The sequence below is a fragment of the Ischnura elegans genome, chromosome 2, assembly GCF_921293095.1.
Source record: "Ischnura elegans chromosome 2, ioIscEleg1.1, whole genome shotgun sequence".
NCBI lineage: Eukaryota > Metazoa > Arthropoda > Insecta > Odonata > Coenagrionidae > Ischnura > Ischnura elegans.
The window spans coordinates 131,374,228-131,393,060 of record NC_060247.1 but is presented as its reverse complement, the minus strand read 5'-3'; the positions used below and the strand labels follow the sequence as shown (position 1 = coordinate 131,393,060).

The following is an 18,833-nucleotide window of genomic DNA, read 5'->3' as shown; positions in this document are numbered from 1 at the left end:
ATTGAAATTGGCTTTAGGCGGTGGATAACAATTTCAAATTCCGTTGAAATCCTCCCGTGGAACACTTTTTCTAGCATAACTACTTCCAGAGGGCTCCTCTCAAAACTTTGCAGCCGCTCATGAAGATGTCTTCAACACTCAGCCCAATCTTCAAAACGACCACAACCGCAGAAGAGCGTAAATTTTCACTCTCGCGCCGTTTACTTTATCGCGACCTTCTTTCCAAGTTTTACCCGTATCTCCCTTCTTCCTATCTTCCGTCACTTCCCTTTTCCTCTTTTCCTTGATTCACTTCTGTTTCCTCATTGCCGTTTTCTCCGCACGTTTGACGTCATCATCTTATAACGAACGCTTTTACAGTCCTCTTCCTTCCACAATTTTCATTTTAATGGAATCTTATCATTTTATGTGCGGTAAAAAGGGAATCTTTTTTCCGAGCCCCGTTTTACGGGTCTTCATTAAAGAAAGTTTAACTACCGTATTAAAGGCGAGAAAAGGTCGTATTTTTAAGCCTACTGTAATGGAGTTTGTCTCAAAAGCACCGCAAACCATGGCCATAACTTTAGGCAGTCATCTTCACAGAGTTTCGTCGTTTAAATTGTGATTTTAAAACGGGGATAACACTTTTATTAGCGTCGCGTATACGACATATCTAGAGCTCTGCGTAAATCGTGTGCACGGGAAAAGGTTAAAACATCTACGCAATATAAAGTTGTGCTTCATTTTCTTGGAAAAATATTTGGTATCTGTTATTTTGGAGCTGAAATATTACATTTTTTACAATGAATACTTTTACCCTATCTATTTAACTATTGCCTACGCGCTCGCTTTTATTCTTGAAGGATGGCGACAAGAGGTGGTTCAGTTGGAAACTCCAAGGGCCGTGTATATTCCAGCAATGAGTTCTCTCCTCTTTCCCTTTCCAGTGTCGATAATTAGGTTTTGCTTTAATCATCGCATAACAACATTTTAGTAATAACTGCTGCTTATTTTGCCTACCAAACTGAAAAACTGGTTCTGGGTTACTTTTATTTTACTCTCTGATATTGGCACTAATCTACGAGAAACTTTTAAATTTTAGACCTCAGTGTTAGTGTAAAATTGGTTCAATATAAAAATAACAAATATTTGAATAGTACGCATGCAGTCCTTGTTTTAAACGCGGTATTTAAAAGGAGTGACTCCAGGTCTCACGTTTCTTGTTCTCAAGAATATAATTTTTTCGACATGAATTCGTTAATATTAGATGGAAGGCTGCTGACAAGCTGCGGTTTCGGTGGTTACTTAATGAATGCTTTGACCCTGAGAGTGCTTTAAATTGCAGTGCTAAACTGGTTGAAATTTATTTTTTACACGGCGCTTGAATTTGATTGTCACTTAAGTCTTGGAATGGGTGTATTGCCGCCGCGACCAGTGGAACGATCTTTGTGAAAATTTCCAACCTTTATCTATTATCATGTTTTCCCCACAATTTATATTTAATTAATCTGAAAGAACTCTTATTATATTATTTTTAGCATTTTTTTTCATTTAAAAAGCGGAATTTTATGTTGTTTACGTTTTATATGCTACTGCTAACTTGTGATTCAGGTTGACTAATAAGATGTCGGTGTTTTGAGTTAGGAGAGATAATTATGTAAACTGAGCAGTTTTGCAGTTTTGGGGGAAATTGGGGAAAATTATGACGTGATTTTATTTCATTTAGTTATTGGATTAAATTGGAATTCCTTCAAGGAAATTGGTGCCTTAACCCATTAATCCGCAGTTGCGTAAACGCAACATTATTGAATTTAAATTATTATAAAAAACCTTTGCTTCAGAATAATTTTTTCTCAAGGTTTCTGAATTCCTGAAATACCATTCGCTCTTATTCAGTTATTTTTGGAAAAATATTCATTAAAATAATAATTTTTATTTTACTTCGAAATTTGTCTATTTCGAGCCGTTGAAGTACTACAAACTGTAAATATTTTTTTACAAAGATTTATTGCGTGATCTTACTAGAGGTAATGTTTTCTCTTAGTTCTAAGCTTCTTTATTCATCATGTTTATTTTTGTCACGAACTTTCGTCGTTACTGGTATAAATACGGTTGTTGTAAATAATGTTGCGTTTACGCAACGATGGGAATTCTATGGTAGCCCAGAGGGCTTGCCTCAAAGCATAACGAAAATCGTCAATGTGGCTTTTAATCGACAACGTAGTCTTTTGGAGGCAGTTTAGATGCATTTTTGGCACTCACAGGTTGTGAGTTTACATAGTAAAGGGTGAATGGCATCTTGAATTCCAACATGGCCATCGGTACGAATTTTACATCGAACACACTGGTACCTCGTGGAGTCAAGCTGTTGCGCGCACACTTGGAATCGATACAGGGCTATGTCATTCCCATGTCGTTGAGTGAAAGGATTACTTCGTAGACGTTAAATTCAGCTTCAGATGCATTCATTTTCAGAGATGGTAGAATGAGAGGGTGAGAAACCTATTAGTTGAAGCAGGATTGTGATGGAAGGTGGAGCGTTCCTCTAGTCGCTCATTGGAATTTTCTCCGTGCAATCCTGAGTTACCTATTTTTTCTTCTATCGCTTAGGTGATGTAAGGCTAATAATCTAGCTTCAGTTGGGTTCGTATCAGTGAAATTGTCCTCTGAAATGTATCTTTAATTCTCATCCAGTAATTATATCAATCATACCACAGTAGTTTTTGCTCGGCTTTTTGCTAAATAATTTATTCAGGGGTTTCCTTCAGATTTAAAATTGAAGAAAATTTTATCCGTTATTTCTACGCCTCAGACGTATACTTATAAGAGGCGTCAAGAAGGTAGCTGAAGAATATAAATTGACAGGAGAGGCGATGTATAATATTTTCTTAACTTTGGAACTACAATAGGGATTACATCTTCTCAGTATTTCAAATATTGCAGGAGGTGCTGCAAGGTAAATCACATTTTACTCAAGCAGTATCAAAAGAAAAATCGTCCAGTAAACGCGCACGCCCAGGTAAAAGATGCAGAGAACAAGCAGTGGTTCATCTAAATGTGAAAAAATAGAATCTACCTCCGTAGGAGTCCCGAATTTCTGTGTGAAAAAGACAATAGAAACACTTATTACTCAGTATGGAGGCCACTCACCAATTGAGCTCAGTCACTTATTTCTCAGTGGAAAATTAATTGAATTAATTTTGAGCTACTCAATAATTACGCTGAGGAGATAAATAACCATACACCTACTCAGATAAGGCAGATATAAAAAAATAATTGGAATCGTAATGTTGTCGGGGTATCATATATTACCACGCACTAAGTTGTACTGGACAAGCCAAGAGGAGATGTCTGTCGCATTTGTGAGGCAAGTTATGACGAGGACTTGGTTTGATGAATTAAATAAATATCGAATTCTCTCCGATAATTCTCAACTACATAAAGTGATACATTTTTGAAAGTTGGACTTTTTCTCAATAGACAAAACCGAAATTCCATTCAGTTAGGAATTTTCCTAACAAATGGTTCCATATTTCAGGTGGCACACAGCTAAAATGTTCATTCGTGGGCAACAATTTGGAGTAGGTTATACATTGTGGTGTCTGGCCTCATCTACAGGCTATCTATATGAATATTTGCCATATGGAGAGGTGGAACTTGAAAGTGATATGCCTAGGATTTGTAAGTTCACTAGAAGAAACGGTAATAATAAATTTACTGAATTTTTTTGTTAGTCTCCGAAAATTCTTGCCAAGTATTTTGATGATTTCTTCATCAGTTACAATCTATTAGCAACTCTTTAGTGATAATTGTTATTTTTCAACGGGAAAAGCAAGAGGAAATCGAACGGAAAACTGCGCTCTCATGTCTTCGAGAGATTTGACCAAAAAAACCTAACAAGAATTTCTACTATTCGTTTGACAGGTCAAAAAATATTCTCTTAGTGCGATGGCAGGATAACTCTGTCATCGCTGTTGCTTTAAATTATGGGAATATGGAACCCATAGTAAGTACGAAAAGATATTCGCGGAGATTCCCGTAGAAAATCGAAATATCATCAACGATTACAATCAGGGAATGGGAGGGGTAGATTTTCTCGATAATTATGTTGCATGTTACCGTATCCAGATTATGAGCAAAAAATGGAGGTGGCCTCTATTCCGAAAAGGGGTTGACAGTGCAGTGGTGACTCCGTGGTGATTTTACGCCTAAGTCACGGGCAAAGCAATTCCTCAGTTAGAATTTCGGTCAGAGATCGTAAAACTTTACTGAGACAAGAAATCGTTTCCAAAACAATGGCTGATGACATTTGGCATAAAAATCGGTGTCCACATGCGGGACACCTTAGGAAAAATAACATGTATGTGGGGTAAACCGCAGCATGCCCGTCAAGGGAGAATAGGGCATTTTATCCGCAGGCTACATATAATTCCCGGCGAAGATGTCAAATTTGCAAATCAAGGATAATTATGTTGTTAAAGTGCTATATTTAATTCCACGCAGCATATTATTGAACATTACATCAGGAAAGACGATGAAAAATCAAATATGCAACCTAAGTTTTGAAAAATTTTTAACTTTTATTTTCCGGAGTTTTCCCAGCGTTGCGTAAACGCAACATTATGCAAATCATATATTATGCTGAATATAATAATTTTGTCCCAAAGTTAATCTTAATTAGGCCATAATTAACCGTAAAATGCGAAATAACCGAAGTTAAACGCCCTATGTGCTTGTGCAGTCTGGGGAATAATGGGTTAATAATGGTGCTTTTAATCTATCACTTCCTGTAATTTGGCACAGAGCCATTTGAATTTTAGAGCCTGAAGTTTTCCTCATGAAACGCGATTGATGCGTACCTATTTATGATTTATGTGGTAATTGGTGTTTCAAATACTAATTGCGGTTATTTAAAATCAATGTCTTTTTCGTTCCATTTCAGATCATGTACGAGAATTCACATGTGGAAAGATGTACTACAGGACATTTTACCTGGACGAGAGGCGGAATACGCTCTACGTCGGTGCCATGTAAGTGCAATTCAATGAATGTGTTATAACAAATGGCGTACAATGCCCAAAATTTAGCTTTAAAATCCATTCCCATGCACTGAAGAGTCTGCTGGGAGTGTAACACCCGTTAAACATTTAGAAAGTGGTGTACAATTTTATTATGCTGATCTACAATGTTATGCAACATACAATTGAGGTTGCGCAGCAGTAAATTCCTCACAGTATCAAACATTCGCATAGCTCCCACTACGCATATTGTTTGGACACTGTTTGACTCACCAGAGTTTTATTCGATTTCTACTGATGGATATTTTTACAGGTTTTGCGATTTTGTCCATTAACTAGCCATTAGAGGACGACACTTTACCAAGTACTATGTATTATAGAGATTTTTTATTAGTACAGCAGCAGTAAAAAATAATGAACGGCAGAAAATGGGACATAAAATTTTTTAATAATACGGTACAAAACAGCATTGAATGCGTTTAGTAAATACCATATTATTCTAGGAGTACACGTTGGATTAATTCAAATTTTATTTAAAATTCCGAAAAAAAGTATTTATGAGGAGAGAAAATGGGACCTAGTATCACATTTGTGCTCCTTACTATGATGGAAGTGTCATCTTTCCTTTAGAGTGCACAATATTTTTCATGAGGCAGAAAAATGCGCTTGCCTGCTTAATTTATTTATAACAATATCACATACTGATATAAGTTAAGTGCAGGCAGCGTTGTGTTTTTTATTTACGTGTGGTAAAAATAATAAATTTCACGAAAATTATGGCATCGTGTCTTTTATTTGAATCACTTTTTTATCATTTACAAATTTTTATTCTTCTACTGAACCCAAGTCTTTTTAATACAGATAAAAATGCAAAATGAGGTGATTGTTGGGAGTAAAGAGTGGATTTGCGTGAATATATATATATCGTTGTAGGTAATAATGAATTAATGGAATTGAGGAATGTATTATGGCGACCTCTCTGTGGGGATATTTGACTGAAAAATGATGGCTGCCTAATGTAAATGTTTTAATTTAAACGAAAATTGTTTTTTGCTGCTAATTCTTCAGTGATATATTTTTAAATAACTAGGGAGAAATATAATGGAGTGAGAGCAAAATTTTCTCATGGTAATATATTTTTCAAGAGATCTTTAAAAGAATGTGATGAAATATTGGGCAAATGCTTATCCCTTGACTCATTTTCAATTATCCCCGAATTTCCTCGCTTTCAAATTAATTCTTATTGATACTCCTGGAGCGAATTGCCTGCTTAAAGCTCCCCTCACAATTTACTTAACATTCTAATCTTCTCAACTCAATCTTTTCATTCCGTTTCTGGTGTTGGCAGGCCATGTTTTTTTCCCAGGGCTCCAGGGTCGGCAAATTTTCCGGCAACATGACTGGCCGAGGGATTAAAAAAATATATTTTGGTGATTTTGTTGCCGTTCATTTTTCACATTTAAATAAATGAGGCGGGTTAAAACAGAGAGCGTGGAGTGACAGGTATAGGGCGGATAATAGGGCGGATATTAGGGCGGATAGGGCGGATATTAGGGCGGATCGGAAAAATCGATTTTTTTCAAATCCATCTGGCCCAATGAAAAAAAGTTGTGGGACCGATCAAAAATAAGGCCTGAAAAATTTGAGACCTCTAGGTGAACCCCTGACCCTCGCTCAAATGCAATTTAGGGGGGGAAGGTCGAAAATCGAAAAATATAGTATTTTATGGTCATTTCCTATAGATTTTGCCGAGTTACTGCCCTTTTAGGGCGAAAATTTCGTGCATTTTGACGTATCTGCCACCGTTTAGCCACAAAATGCCTAATTTCAGTCCGCGCCCGCGAAGAAAATATTCCAACGCCCACGCAGCGTCGCGGATACAAGAGCCGCAGGCCGATCCCCTCCCCTCCCCGCTCGCTTCTACCCCTCCCACGCCTCCAATACAGCAAAATTCATCCCGCGTATGCTGCTAGGAGGTCATTTATCTTTGATAATATAAATCGGAAGATGGTAGAAGGTAATAAAGGAAGCTTAGTGAGACGACTTGTCCCTTATTAGGCGCCTCGTCGGGGTTAAACAAATCGATGTTACCAACTTTTAGAGAAGTGATGAAATATTTTTAGATCCGAGAACGCAGGAAAGGAGCCTACGGTCCATGAAAAGGCCTCTCGAGTGGCTATAAAGGTGTGCGAACTATGGTGACGCTTCCCTTCCATTATGTGTGTGACTAAATGGATTTAGCGGTACAACAGGAAGTACTAAAACTTACGGAAAATGCGAGTAGGCCAAAAGTAGGGTTTTTGCTTAAGTACAAACCTGAAGCCTTTTTGAAAGAACATTTGAAATTATGCGATATTTTTGGGTGTAAGAACAAGGAGGAGCATAATGTTCCCCTCAATGAAGAAGTATGTTGAGAGACCAGCGGACGAAACTAAAGATGATGGCTGCTGGATTGAGTCCTAAAGAAACTCGACAATTGAGGAAAAAAAAGAGAATCGTCGGAGAGTGTTGAGTCGACATCGTCAATTCTTGTATGGGAAAATAGTATCAAAAATTTTCTTCATCAATTCATCCGAAGAAAATTAAACTGAAGAGAAATCATCCGATTTTTATCTCTACTTTCCTCATCAAATAAAAATTCAGGACTAAAATCTCAAACTGGAAGTTCTGCGTGGAAAATGCGTCTGCCAAATGTGATAGAGGTATATGCAAGAACCAAGAAACAGCAATGATCGTCCCCGCAACTTTAGGTGACGCAAAAATCATAACTTCGTAAGATACATCCGAGGTAGTTTGCAAGAATTACTTACGTAGACAGAAAAAGATGCTAATTATTGTGAATACGAAAAGAGAGGTATCAAAGGGTGTCATCAAAGGGCTACATTTTTATGGAGTGAAAGACTATACTTTTGTCTGATGAAAAAAGGCCAGAGCACTTATCAATCCAAGTTTAGAGGGGAATGTGTGATGTTAGTTGAAGAAACAGGGTCCCACTTTTGGGTTTGCCTCCCCCGTCGGAGGATTAGCAAAAGTTATAAAATCTGCGATTCTCGATTCTTTCCGAGTGAAAATTAGATACACAAAAATAAAAAGGATTTGAATGCGATGGTGAATACCGCCCAAAAAGGAGGCATCATCCCTATGCTACAAGCATAATTCCAACATCCCTTGCTATGTGAGTAAACTCTTCTCGGGATTCCCACCGGGTTAATTTTTCCATAATGGCAAACGTTTCAAGCTCCGACTCTGGGCTCATCATCAGGGATAAATTTCGTTGAATCCCGAGAAGAGTTTACCCACATCATTCGCCGGGAAAGCATCAAATCATATTTCATCCCTTACAGAGGTCTATTTGCTAATTGCACTAATTTGACTTAGATTTGCGGCATAAGTATTGGGAGGGCAATCTAAGGACCGAATTTGCGTTGTTGCAAGTGTGCGTATGGCGGCCGATCCGAGATTTTTTGAAGTGCTGGAATTTAATATCGACTTTAAGGACTACTCACTGATTACATATTGGAGAGAGACCACAATACCTCCGGCTACATCTGACCTTAGTGCTGTGGATTTTCAAAAATCTATTGATGAACTTTCAAATTTGAAGTTAAATATTTCTTTTATTATAGATACGGACGAGATATTCGTGAAGAAATTCACCAAAACTTTGTTGACAACAGCAAAAGACAAGGAATGACACTGACATAAGAAATACAGATTGGAAAGAAGGTAATTGAAAAATTCTTTCGTGATTGTTCCTCCACAGACGATACTGAAACATTAAATATTTAGACTAACAAAGTAAGACGCACTTGGTGTGAATTTTGGTGCATTTGGCGCGTGGGAGAAGCTTGCGGGGAGGGGACGCGAACGGCTTTCGCCCAAAATCCATTTAATCACATCTGTCGGACAAAGGCGGAATTGGAGCGCATATCCGAAGTTAGCACACCTTTATAGCCACTCGAGAGGCCTTTTCATGGACGATGGTTTCTTACGAAGTTATGATTTTTGCGTCACCTAAAGTTGCGGGGACGATCATTGCTGTTTCTTGGTTCTTGCATATACCTCTATCACATTTGGCAGACGCATTTTCCACGCAGAACTTCCAGTTTGAGATTTTAGTCCTGAATTTTTATTTGATGAGGAAAGTAGAGATAAAAATCGGATGATTTCTCTTCAGTTTAATTTTCTTCGGATGAATTGATGAAGAAAATTTTTGATACTATTTTCCCATACAAGAATTGACGATGTCGACTCAACACTCTCCGACGATTCTCTTTTTTTTCCTCAATTGTCGAGTTTCTTTAGGACTCAATCCAGCAGCCATCATCTTTAGTTTCGTCCGCTGGTCTCTCAACATACTTCTTCATTGAGGGGAACATTATGCTCCTCCTTGTTCTTACACCCAAAAATATCGCATAATTTCAAATGTTCTTTCAAAAAGGCTTCAGGTTTGTACTTAAGCAAAAACCCTACTTTTGGCCTACTCGCATTTTCCGTAAGTTTTAGTACTTCCTGTTGTACCGCTAAATCCATTTAGTCACACACATAATGGAAGGGAAGCGTCACCATAGTTCGCACACCTTTATAGCCACTCGAGAGGCCTTTTCATGGACCGTAGGCTCCTTTCCTGCGTTCTCGGATCTAAAAATATTTCATCACTTCTCTAAAAGTTGGTAACATCGATTTGTTTAACCCCGACGAGGCGCCTAATAAGGGACAAGTCGTCTCACTAAGCTTCCTTTATTACCTTCTACCATCTTCCGATTTATATTATCAAAGATAAATGACCTCCTAGCAGCATACGCGGGATGAATTTTGCTGTATTGGAGGCGTGGGAGGGGTAGAAGCGAGCGGGGAGGGGAGGGGATCGGCCTGCGGCTCTTGTATCCGCGACGCTGCGTGGGCGTTGGAATATTTTCTTCGCGGGCGCGGACTGAAATTAGGCATTTTGTGGCTAAACGGTGGCAGATACGTCAAAATGCACGAAATTTTCGCCCTAAAAGGGCAGTAACTCGGCAAAATCTATAGGAAATGACCATAAAATACTATATTTTTCGATTTTCGACCTTCCCCCCCTAAATTGCATTTGAGCGAGGGTCAGGGGTTCACCTAGAGGTCTCAAATTTTTCAGGCCTTATTTTTGATCGGTCCCACAACTTTTTTTCATTGGGCCAGATGGATTTGAAAAAAATCGATTTTTCCGATCCGCCCTAATAGATATATCCTGAGGGAGGGGTTGAGAATAGAAGTGAAATGGACGTGGGAGGTATGGATTCTGCCGCTGAAACAAGTTACCCTACGCGGGGACATGAAAAAAGGGCCTCTCCACAGAGAAAGGGTTGATTGAAAGATGATAGGTGATTAATTTATTAGACATTTTTAAAATTCCAAATAATAATACGAGCATACTGCGCCCGCTCCCAGCGGGATTCCCCCGCTCTTTTCAATGCAGGTCCACAGAGGGATGGGCGCGTTTCTAATCTTAAAATGTAGAAAAAAGGCAGGGTCTTATGTACAAATTTAATTGGAATGTTCATGTACAAATTGAGGTCAGAGGACCTCTTTAGACACAAAAATGGAAGTAATTACACTATCCTGTGTTAAACGCACATGATGACTCATACTTACGTATCAACAGGAGACTTGAATGTGGAATCAGCCGCATTTTGATAAAAGTTATTTAAAGAATGCGAGATATTGTTGCAAATGAACAAATGTATCAGTTTGTGCGCCGTTAACGTCAGGAATATTTACATGTTTTTTTTTGTTTTTTTTTTGTTTTTTTTTCTTTTAATTATTTAAAAACCAATTTTAGAAATCAATAGCAATATTGAGGAAGTAAGATATGCCGTCACATGTTCTCTGATAAATTCGGTGCATTTTGGTACCTCATTTGTAGAGTTTGGTCGCGTATAAGTTGAGAAAAAGGTTGAAGAAGATTGAATGTAAATGCCTTCATCCACTATTTTTACCAGCGAGTGATACTTAGAGCCGCGAAATTATTGTGAGATTTGTGCGGTAAAGTATGTGATCAGTGTGTCTCTCAATCATAGTCGTGGCACGTGATCAAGTTGCCTTGCTTTTTCCTCATCTTCTCGACGTCAAAATCTCCGCCTCCTCTCACTCACGCATTCCGACTAACAGTAAAGAAACCCCATAGTGAATACGTAGTCACTAACTCCCACCACTCACCCTTTCCTTGACTCACTACGTTGTTCATACACGCAGACAAATAAGACCTACTCTCTTGTCACCAGGCACCGTGTCATAGCATTACCTACCTACATCATCCCCTTACACTCAGCTGCTTCTCCAATGCACTCCATCGTGTCCTTACCCGTCCAATTCAAACCCTCATACCTTATTCTGAAGGCTACAAGAAAAATAGAGCCTGTGGGTTACAGCCTTTTGCGCAGTTTTTAATCGTTTCTATGCAGACTTGTGTCTCTCTGGCCATGCCAAGTTTCACCTCACCCATCCATATTTTATCTCCTATTTCATTCCCTGCTCTTGTTCCTTCCTATCTTCCATCCTCTCTGATTCACTCTATTTTCAGCCGATATTTCTCTCCTCCTGCTGCCATGTTTCCTTGATCATAATCCTGCGCACCTTCAGCCATATAGCGCCGCATCAACATGCTTCTTGAAAAAAACCACAGCCTCTTTGAAATCATCTTAAAATTTTTTCTGATTTTTGTCTCAAAATTTTTGGCTCACGTTGAAGATGTCGTAATCTTACCCAAAAAAGAAATGGATTTCACTTCACCGCGCATATTGATTCAGTTGTCATTCATCTGGCATTGAATTCACTTGAGCACTTTAATTAAAATTCGCATATATCCTTGCGATCAGGCTGCACGCTACTCACATCTGCTGGCTGTGCAGCCATCCGTGCACCTTAACAACTCACGTGCTTACCTATTGCCTAGTGATGCTTAGAATTGGGCTAAAAGCTCATCTTAACAACGGAGAATCCGGTTTTCAGCCCGAACGAATCTATTTTAATGAATTGCTGGTGTAAAGGAGTAAGGATGAAAGTTGACTATTCTTATTGCTTCCTTAAGAGCCGAGGGAAATGTTCAGCATTCCAGCTCCTGACCCTGTGGTAGTCTCAAGAAATTTTCACCCATTAATTGGGAGTCTCACCCCAAAATTTAGCGCTCAAATCATTAAATATAGTTTGAAACTGGAAATTAAACAAAATATAGACACAATCGAGGAAAAAAACGACGTTTTCAAACTATAAAAATCCGGATTTTTTTCCGAATAACCCTATATAGAGAATTGATGTTTGTGAATTCACTTTATTTCAAATTAAATATTAATTATTTGAGCTATCGCATGGGTTACTATGCTTCCAAAGTTTTTATATATGATCTTAAAATTCCGAGGTGGATGCCAGTGGCAAGATGGACGCCGTGCGCTCATATCATTCACGGAAACCACTCAAGCAAATTAGACGGGCCTGAAATTTCGTTCGAATGCAGGAAATTTCCGTTACACACGGTGAATGATGGTCATTCGAATGATCTTTCGAAAGATCATTTTTCGTCGTAATTAATTTTTAAGATTCATTTATGTAGCTCCATAAATTCATTCCAATTCAAGAGTAATGGATATATCTTGGGTAAAAAGTTAAAAGGAGATAAAAAATCGCTTTTCAATTTTTTATTAGTTGTTACTCAGCAATGTACTTTTATCGGCGGCTAAGTGTAACCCTACTGGTACATATATATGTCTATGGTGCTGAGTTTTTACTTTACATAACTTTAAATGCTTTGAGTTTAAATCCATAGAATATCAAAGATTGTGACCCATCAACTAAATTAAATTTCGTGCATCCATCAGTTTTTGGATGCATACTTTTTTTTAAGCATTTTCTATTTTCATACGTTGATATCAGCTTTTCCTCTGTGTGTATTATTCACGCATGGTCCTGATTCAGGATAATTCCCGCATTTACTTGGTCTCCTCATGTGCTCTAGTTTGATTCCCATCAAATTCCTCCACTGAATTCTGTGTCTCTTCCGAGCTAAACTTTATTTTGTAGCCGCATCCTATGAAATGGCCTAATTTTTTCCACAGAATAACTTCTATTGAATTTCCCTCTTCTTATCCTTATACTAGAGGGGTGTCCAACGTACATCCCAGCCGCGAGCCCTACCAAATACCCTTCACTCCCTTAATTTCTAACTCCTTCAAAATACCCTCCTCTCCTACCGACACTCATCCACCCAAATACTCGACTTTTTCCTGTACCAATTGTTGCATTAATTAACCCGTAATTTGGTGGGCCCAATTGCCATCTTTGAACCATGGTCAGTGGTAGATATAGGGGACGGTGACGAGGTAGCCACCTGTAATTAATATTTTTATACCATTATTTTTGGACTGAATTTCATGTCTTATGGTTAATTAGGCGTAAAAAAACAAGGTTAGTGATTATTGTGAATAATTCTTCTTCATAATGCTAATAATGGTCAGGCAGCAGTGAGCTGGTAGCAATATTTCTCTTAGCCAAGCGGGAAAAAAATTAAACGTCAATGTATTGTATACAATACGCCAGGACCGAGGAGGTTAACAAAAAATGGTTAATAATGCTTGATATGGAAGCCACTTGGACACCCATTTTAGACCTCAGACCAAAATCTCACGTGTAAGTAATGAACCATTCGCCCCTCCAAAAGAACGGTCTTACCCTTAAAAAGAGTATTCTGTGAAGCCATCTCAAACTACCCCTATGTCATTAGGGACACCAATGGCGAGGGGTTTGGTCATTAATTCGCCGGGAAGGAATTTAGATCAAAGGAGATTTTGTGGATGCAAACGGCCCTTTGGTTCTTTTCTCATTAAAAACTGCCTCTCTCTAATTTCATCCTCGGTCATTTCTCCCATCGCTCAATATCCCAGTTCAGTCCCCCCTCCCGAGAAATGCTCCAATACGTCATCTGTCCCCCGTCGATTGCTGCTCACCCCTGGACGCAAAACTTATTTAGCTTCTCTTTTGAATGTTTTCGTTACGTACTCGTTTTATCCTACCATCCAATTATTTTGTCGATATCTCATTTCATGTCTCTCCTTTTTCAAATTTCTCCCATCTATGTTCGGAATTCATGAATCGGTGCCACATATTAAGGTATTTTCCAATTTCCATCGCAGATTGAGAGGGTATTGGTTGAGATAATTACGAAGATCTCAAATCTTTGATGGATTCGTTCAAGTGTCAGAAAGCCCATATGCCGTTCATTAGCATATATATCATTGATACATTTTATTTTCATTAAAGATGTTATCCTTTTAGGGAAGGATTCAGGATTTTTTGGGGGGTATAAGGGTCTGACAGGTCTTATCATATTTGACATTAAAAACAAATTAGAACAATTACTGTAGGAATTTAAATTAAAAATAACAGTATTAAAAATCTTGTCCATTTTTTAAGCGTCTGAGGGGGGGGGGGAGACTCGTACCTCCCCCACTGAATCTGCCTATGTATCCTTTTATTTTTTCTTGCAGATGGTATAATGGAAATTTCTGTGCGAATGTAGAACTAAAGGAAGTTTTATGTGTATTTACTCGAATGTGGCTTGAACAGCTATCTCGTCTGCAGAACTCAATAGTACAGCCGTACATCAAGGCAAAAAATTGCAACGTGCTTCGTAGTCTTTTGTCGAAAATAATTGGGCGGCGTGTTAAAATACGTAATGCATGTCTTATCTGGTTAAAAAAGGTATAAAATTGATTACATTTTCTCTGTTTTTTGTTCTCCGGATTAAGAAATGCTCTAAAATAATTCTTTCATTCAAGTATCTTATTTGGGGTTATTTAAAGCTTTAAGATTCTTATCCTGAAATTTGAATAAAAGAGTCACCTACTTATTCTCCACCTACTTCACCATTGTTATTTCTATGCATTCAATTCATCTGGTGGAAACGGATAAGAGAGAAGAGATCCATCTATTGTTCCTTGCATCCAATTTGCGTTGGCTTCCTACCGAAATTACTCAATGGACAGAGTTGAAAGTTACCGGACATCATAACATTCCTACTTATCCAGATTTAATCCCTATTTGAATATTAAAGTTTCCATATTCATGCAAAACTTGCCCATTTAAAAAAATTAAACCTTGAAATTCAGGAGGAAAGGAGAGCCTGAGCCCACCAAGCCTTAGGGAATATAAACCTTAAAATTTTGACTCCCTCTATATTTCATCTTTTCAGCATGCTTTTCACTTAACGTCTTCATTTTACATTCCAATATTATGAACCCAAATTTTAGAGCTCCTCTTTATGAACAGTGTAGTAATATGAATTTGAAAAGAGTATGTTTCTTCTTAATTCTTTTCTTTCCTTCGCTCATTGAGGGCTAGTCTTGATGGCAGATTGGAAACCATGCGCTCTAGGCGCGTTTTGCACAGGAGATAGCAACCCTAAAATGGTCGGTACATTTCATAAAATGAAGTATGCTGTCACGTGTATAGTTTTTTTCGTTTTCACCGAGGCAGAGCGATAAAATGGTTGATGCGTATGCCTTGGCTTTAATACCTTTAGAATACTTTTTTCTATTTAGGCGCGTTTTTCTCATCGCCTAATATCTCTCAATTTCAACCCTCCGCTGTTTCCCTGGTGTATCTTCTAGGGGATTATGTTTTTTTTACTTTAAATAAATTCCCGTCGCCAGCAGAGTGCTACGCGTTAGTGGTAGTAACTCGATGTCAATTTAATCCCCGGGAAATTGCTCTCTTAGTGTCAAGAGTTGATGTTAACCAGAAAGCAACACTCGTAATTAGTCAGTTGTTAAAGTTTCAGCTCTATCCATCCCGTTGTTTTCATTGTTGTTGCCAATTGTAGCGAACAACTTTAATTTTTTTATGAAAATGAATAAATGCGAGTTTCGCGCGATGATCGAACAATTGTCTTTAAAAGGGTAAACGCTGGGAGATATGAAAGCCAATTTGAAGGATGCTTATGGATGATCTGCTCCAGTGTTTGAAACTATTAGCAATTGAGTAAATGAGTTAAAACTTAGTCGTGCATACAAACAAATGAACATTGTTCCGTACGCTCTGTGGAAGTGTCTACTCCCCGAAGTGATTGACGAAATCCACGAAACGGTTTCATATGATAGATGAATCAAAGTGCACGAAATAGGTAAGACCACAGGCATATCGTAATGCAAAATTGATTTAATTTTGCACGAATATTTGGTATGAAAAAATTTTCGCCAAGATCGCTGCTGCGTTAGCTCACAGTGGGGAATTAACGAGATCGTGTGGTCAACTTAAGGGCTATTTAAGTGCTCTTCCGTCGCAATCCAGAGGATTTTCCGCGTTGATAACAAGCATTCATGAAATATGGATTCATCAGTACACTACAGAGACAAAAGACCAGGTAGAAAATGAAGTTTTGAGGATGAACGGGCTCCAAAGCAGGCGAAGATGGTGGCTGGTCAGGTCATAGCAACGATATTTTGGGATGTGTGCAGTATTATCAGCGTCGATTACTTAGGAATGGAACAAACATCGATTACTTGGGAAGGAGAGTATTCTGCATCTTGATTTGAGCCATTGACGGTAAAAATCAAGAAAAATGTACTCATTTAAAACAAAAGCAGTCCTTCCGTCAATAAGACAATGCACGTTTGCACACCTGTTAAGTTACAATAGCCAAAATTACGGTATTAAAGTTTCAATCATTACAAAGCTCACCGTATTTACCACATTTAGCCTCCTGTGACTGTATCGTGTGTCACAACTCGAAAAAATGTGATGCGGAACAAAGGTTTACGTCTAATAAAGAGTTCATCACACGAACTAATGCCTATTTTCAGGAAATCCCGAAATTTTATTTTTGCACGGCTTTAAATGTTTGGAAAAATGCTTACAAAACTTTATAGAGCTGACAGGAGACTATAATGAGAAATAAACAAAAATTGAAAGTTGATTGAGCAGAATTTGTTTTTATATCTTTTTCCAAAGACTCATTGAACAACTGTAGTATTTTTTTTCATTTGAATACGAATTTTTCTACTGCAATATTGACGAATGACTAGTACTCATTTTTCATCCTCCACTGAACTTTGTGCTTTATGCGAAATTGAGCGTTTGTTTGCTTAGGGCGATGAGAATTTTTTTCCTTCTATCAACGAACTATTTTATGCAGTAAAAATACAAGCAATCAGGCCTTTGGCGTTGTGTTATTTATCATGATAGCGTTCGTCAGCGAAACGAAGAATGTCTTTGGAGTCTCTATACGGAGTGCCTCGTGCTGAGTATTCGTTGAAATGACCTCTGATTGCACTTATTAATTTAAATTGTCTTCTTGATTTTGAATTTTCATCTTTTTTTAATTCATCATAATACTCTACTGAATTTCGTATTTATGCATTAAAATTCGGTAGCTTTTATGATCTTAACTCATTCAGTCATTTACGTGGGAAAAGTTCCTATGTAATTTCTAAAATTCTGAAATCTGAAATAAAAGCAATTTGAAATTAATAATAGCCTTGTATACATTTTTTCATTCAGCATGTAGAAATATTTTGATGAATTTGAGGCTAATGGATGTTATTTTAGGAACAGCGATGTCATTTTCATCCGACTCTTTTCTCTGACGTATTTGTTTAAAACTTACAGGTAAAATGGTATTTTATCCCACAAATCTGTAACTTTCATTATTCACAAATATATAAGTCAATTCGTCTTAAAAAATAAATTTGATTCCCTTTTTTGAGCACCATAAAAATATTTGCTAACATTTAGGTGGCGATTCAAACTTTTCCCTTTTATTACGATTATTGCTGATATGTAACTGTTTCAGAACGAAAACTTTCCCATAGTAAGAAGGGAAGGCGTATAGCAGGTGGAAGACATTGGCTCAGATATAAAGTAGTTTTTTTCTGGTAAAAACTTTATTTTCCTTTCATCAAGGGCGGAATCAGTTTCGAATGCAACGTGTTGGCTCGTTCAGGAATTTCACATTTTATGTGCTAGGATAAATAACGAAAAATCGTCGGGATTATTATATTATTTTCCAGAAGCACATCTTCCACGTTGTTATTGCAATATAAATACCTGATCTTGGCACATAACCACCCATTCCATGCCAAAACTTGTGAATTATTCTTTCATAGCACCACTGGAGCGAGGATTTTTTTCATGCCGTTTGCGGCGTAAAGCTTCCGTACCCCTTTGATCGATCAAAAAAAAACAAGCTGTCTTGAACGGAAAAGCAGATAACTGAGGTTCCCTATTCCTCACGTTTTGAGGGAGAAGTAGGTACGGGGTAAAGAATGAAGAAAGTGAAGAAAGGCGAACCATTGTAATAATAATAATGTCGTATTTATTTTACAAGCGAATTTAGGACTAGATAGTCCTCTCTTACAATTAACTTGTTTGACAATCACATACATCCAAGCCCTGGATGGTGGTCAAACGACCCAGGCGGGATTCGAACCCGCGACCTCTAGGTTAGCAGTCGGGGACTTTACCCCGGCGCCACCGAGGACGGCAAATTGTAATTCAAAATTGTATTCTGGCGGTTAGAGGAAAAATCCGTGTTGGCCATCCTTTCTAACACAAATAAATGTCTCTATGGACCGAACCGCTGTATCGTCTTCTGCCATTCGTAAGTGGTGTCGCAGACGGGTTAGTGAACATACGGATCCATCGTAAGGGGTGCGTCTGGAGAGGCAAAAGTGGCATCTTAAATGGCCTCCTTCATGTGGCAAGGGTACGGACGTGGAAGTTTGGGAAGGAAGTGGGGAAATGCTTGGTTTTGTGCTCGTTTGGGTATTGTGTAAGGGTGGCGCCGTGGGAGATGTGTGGTGTGAATAGGAATTA

General features: G+C 38.1%; 1 protein-coding gene across 1 annotated transcript in view; it reads left to right on the top strand.

Annotated features, from left to right (window-relative positions):
- Window positions 1–18,833, top strand: part of LOC124154637 (semaphorin-2A-like) — a 584,917-nt gene that overhangs the window by 336,795 nt on the left and 229,289 nt on the right. Inside the window, exon 2 of the mRNA XM_046528480.1 lies at window positions 4,922–5,009. Within this exon, the coding sequence (XP_046384436.1) occupies window positions 4,922–5,009 (88 nt within the window). The remainder of the gene's footprint in view (window positions 1–4,921; window positions 5,010–18,833) is intronic.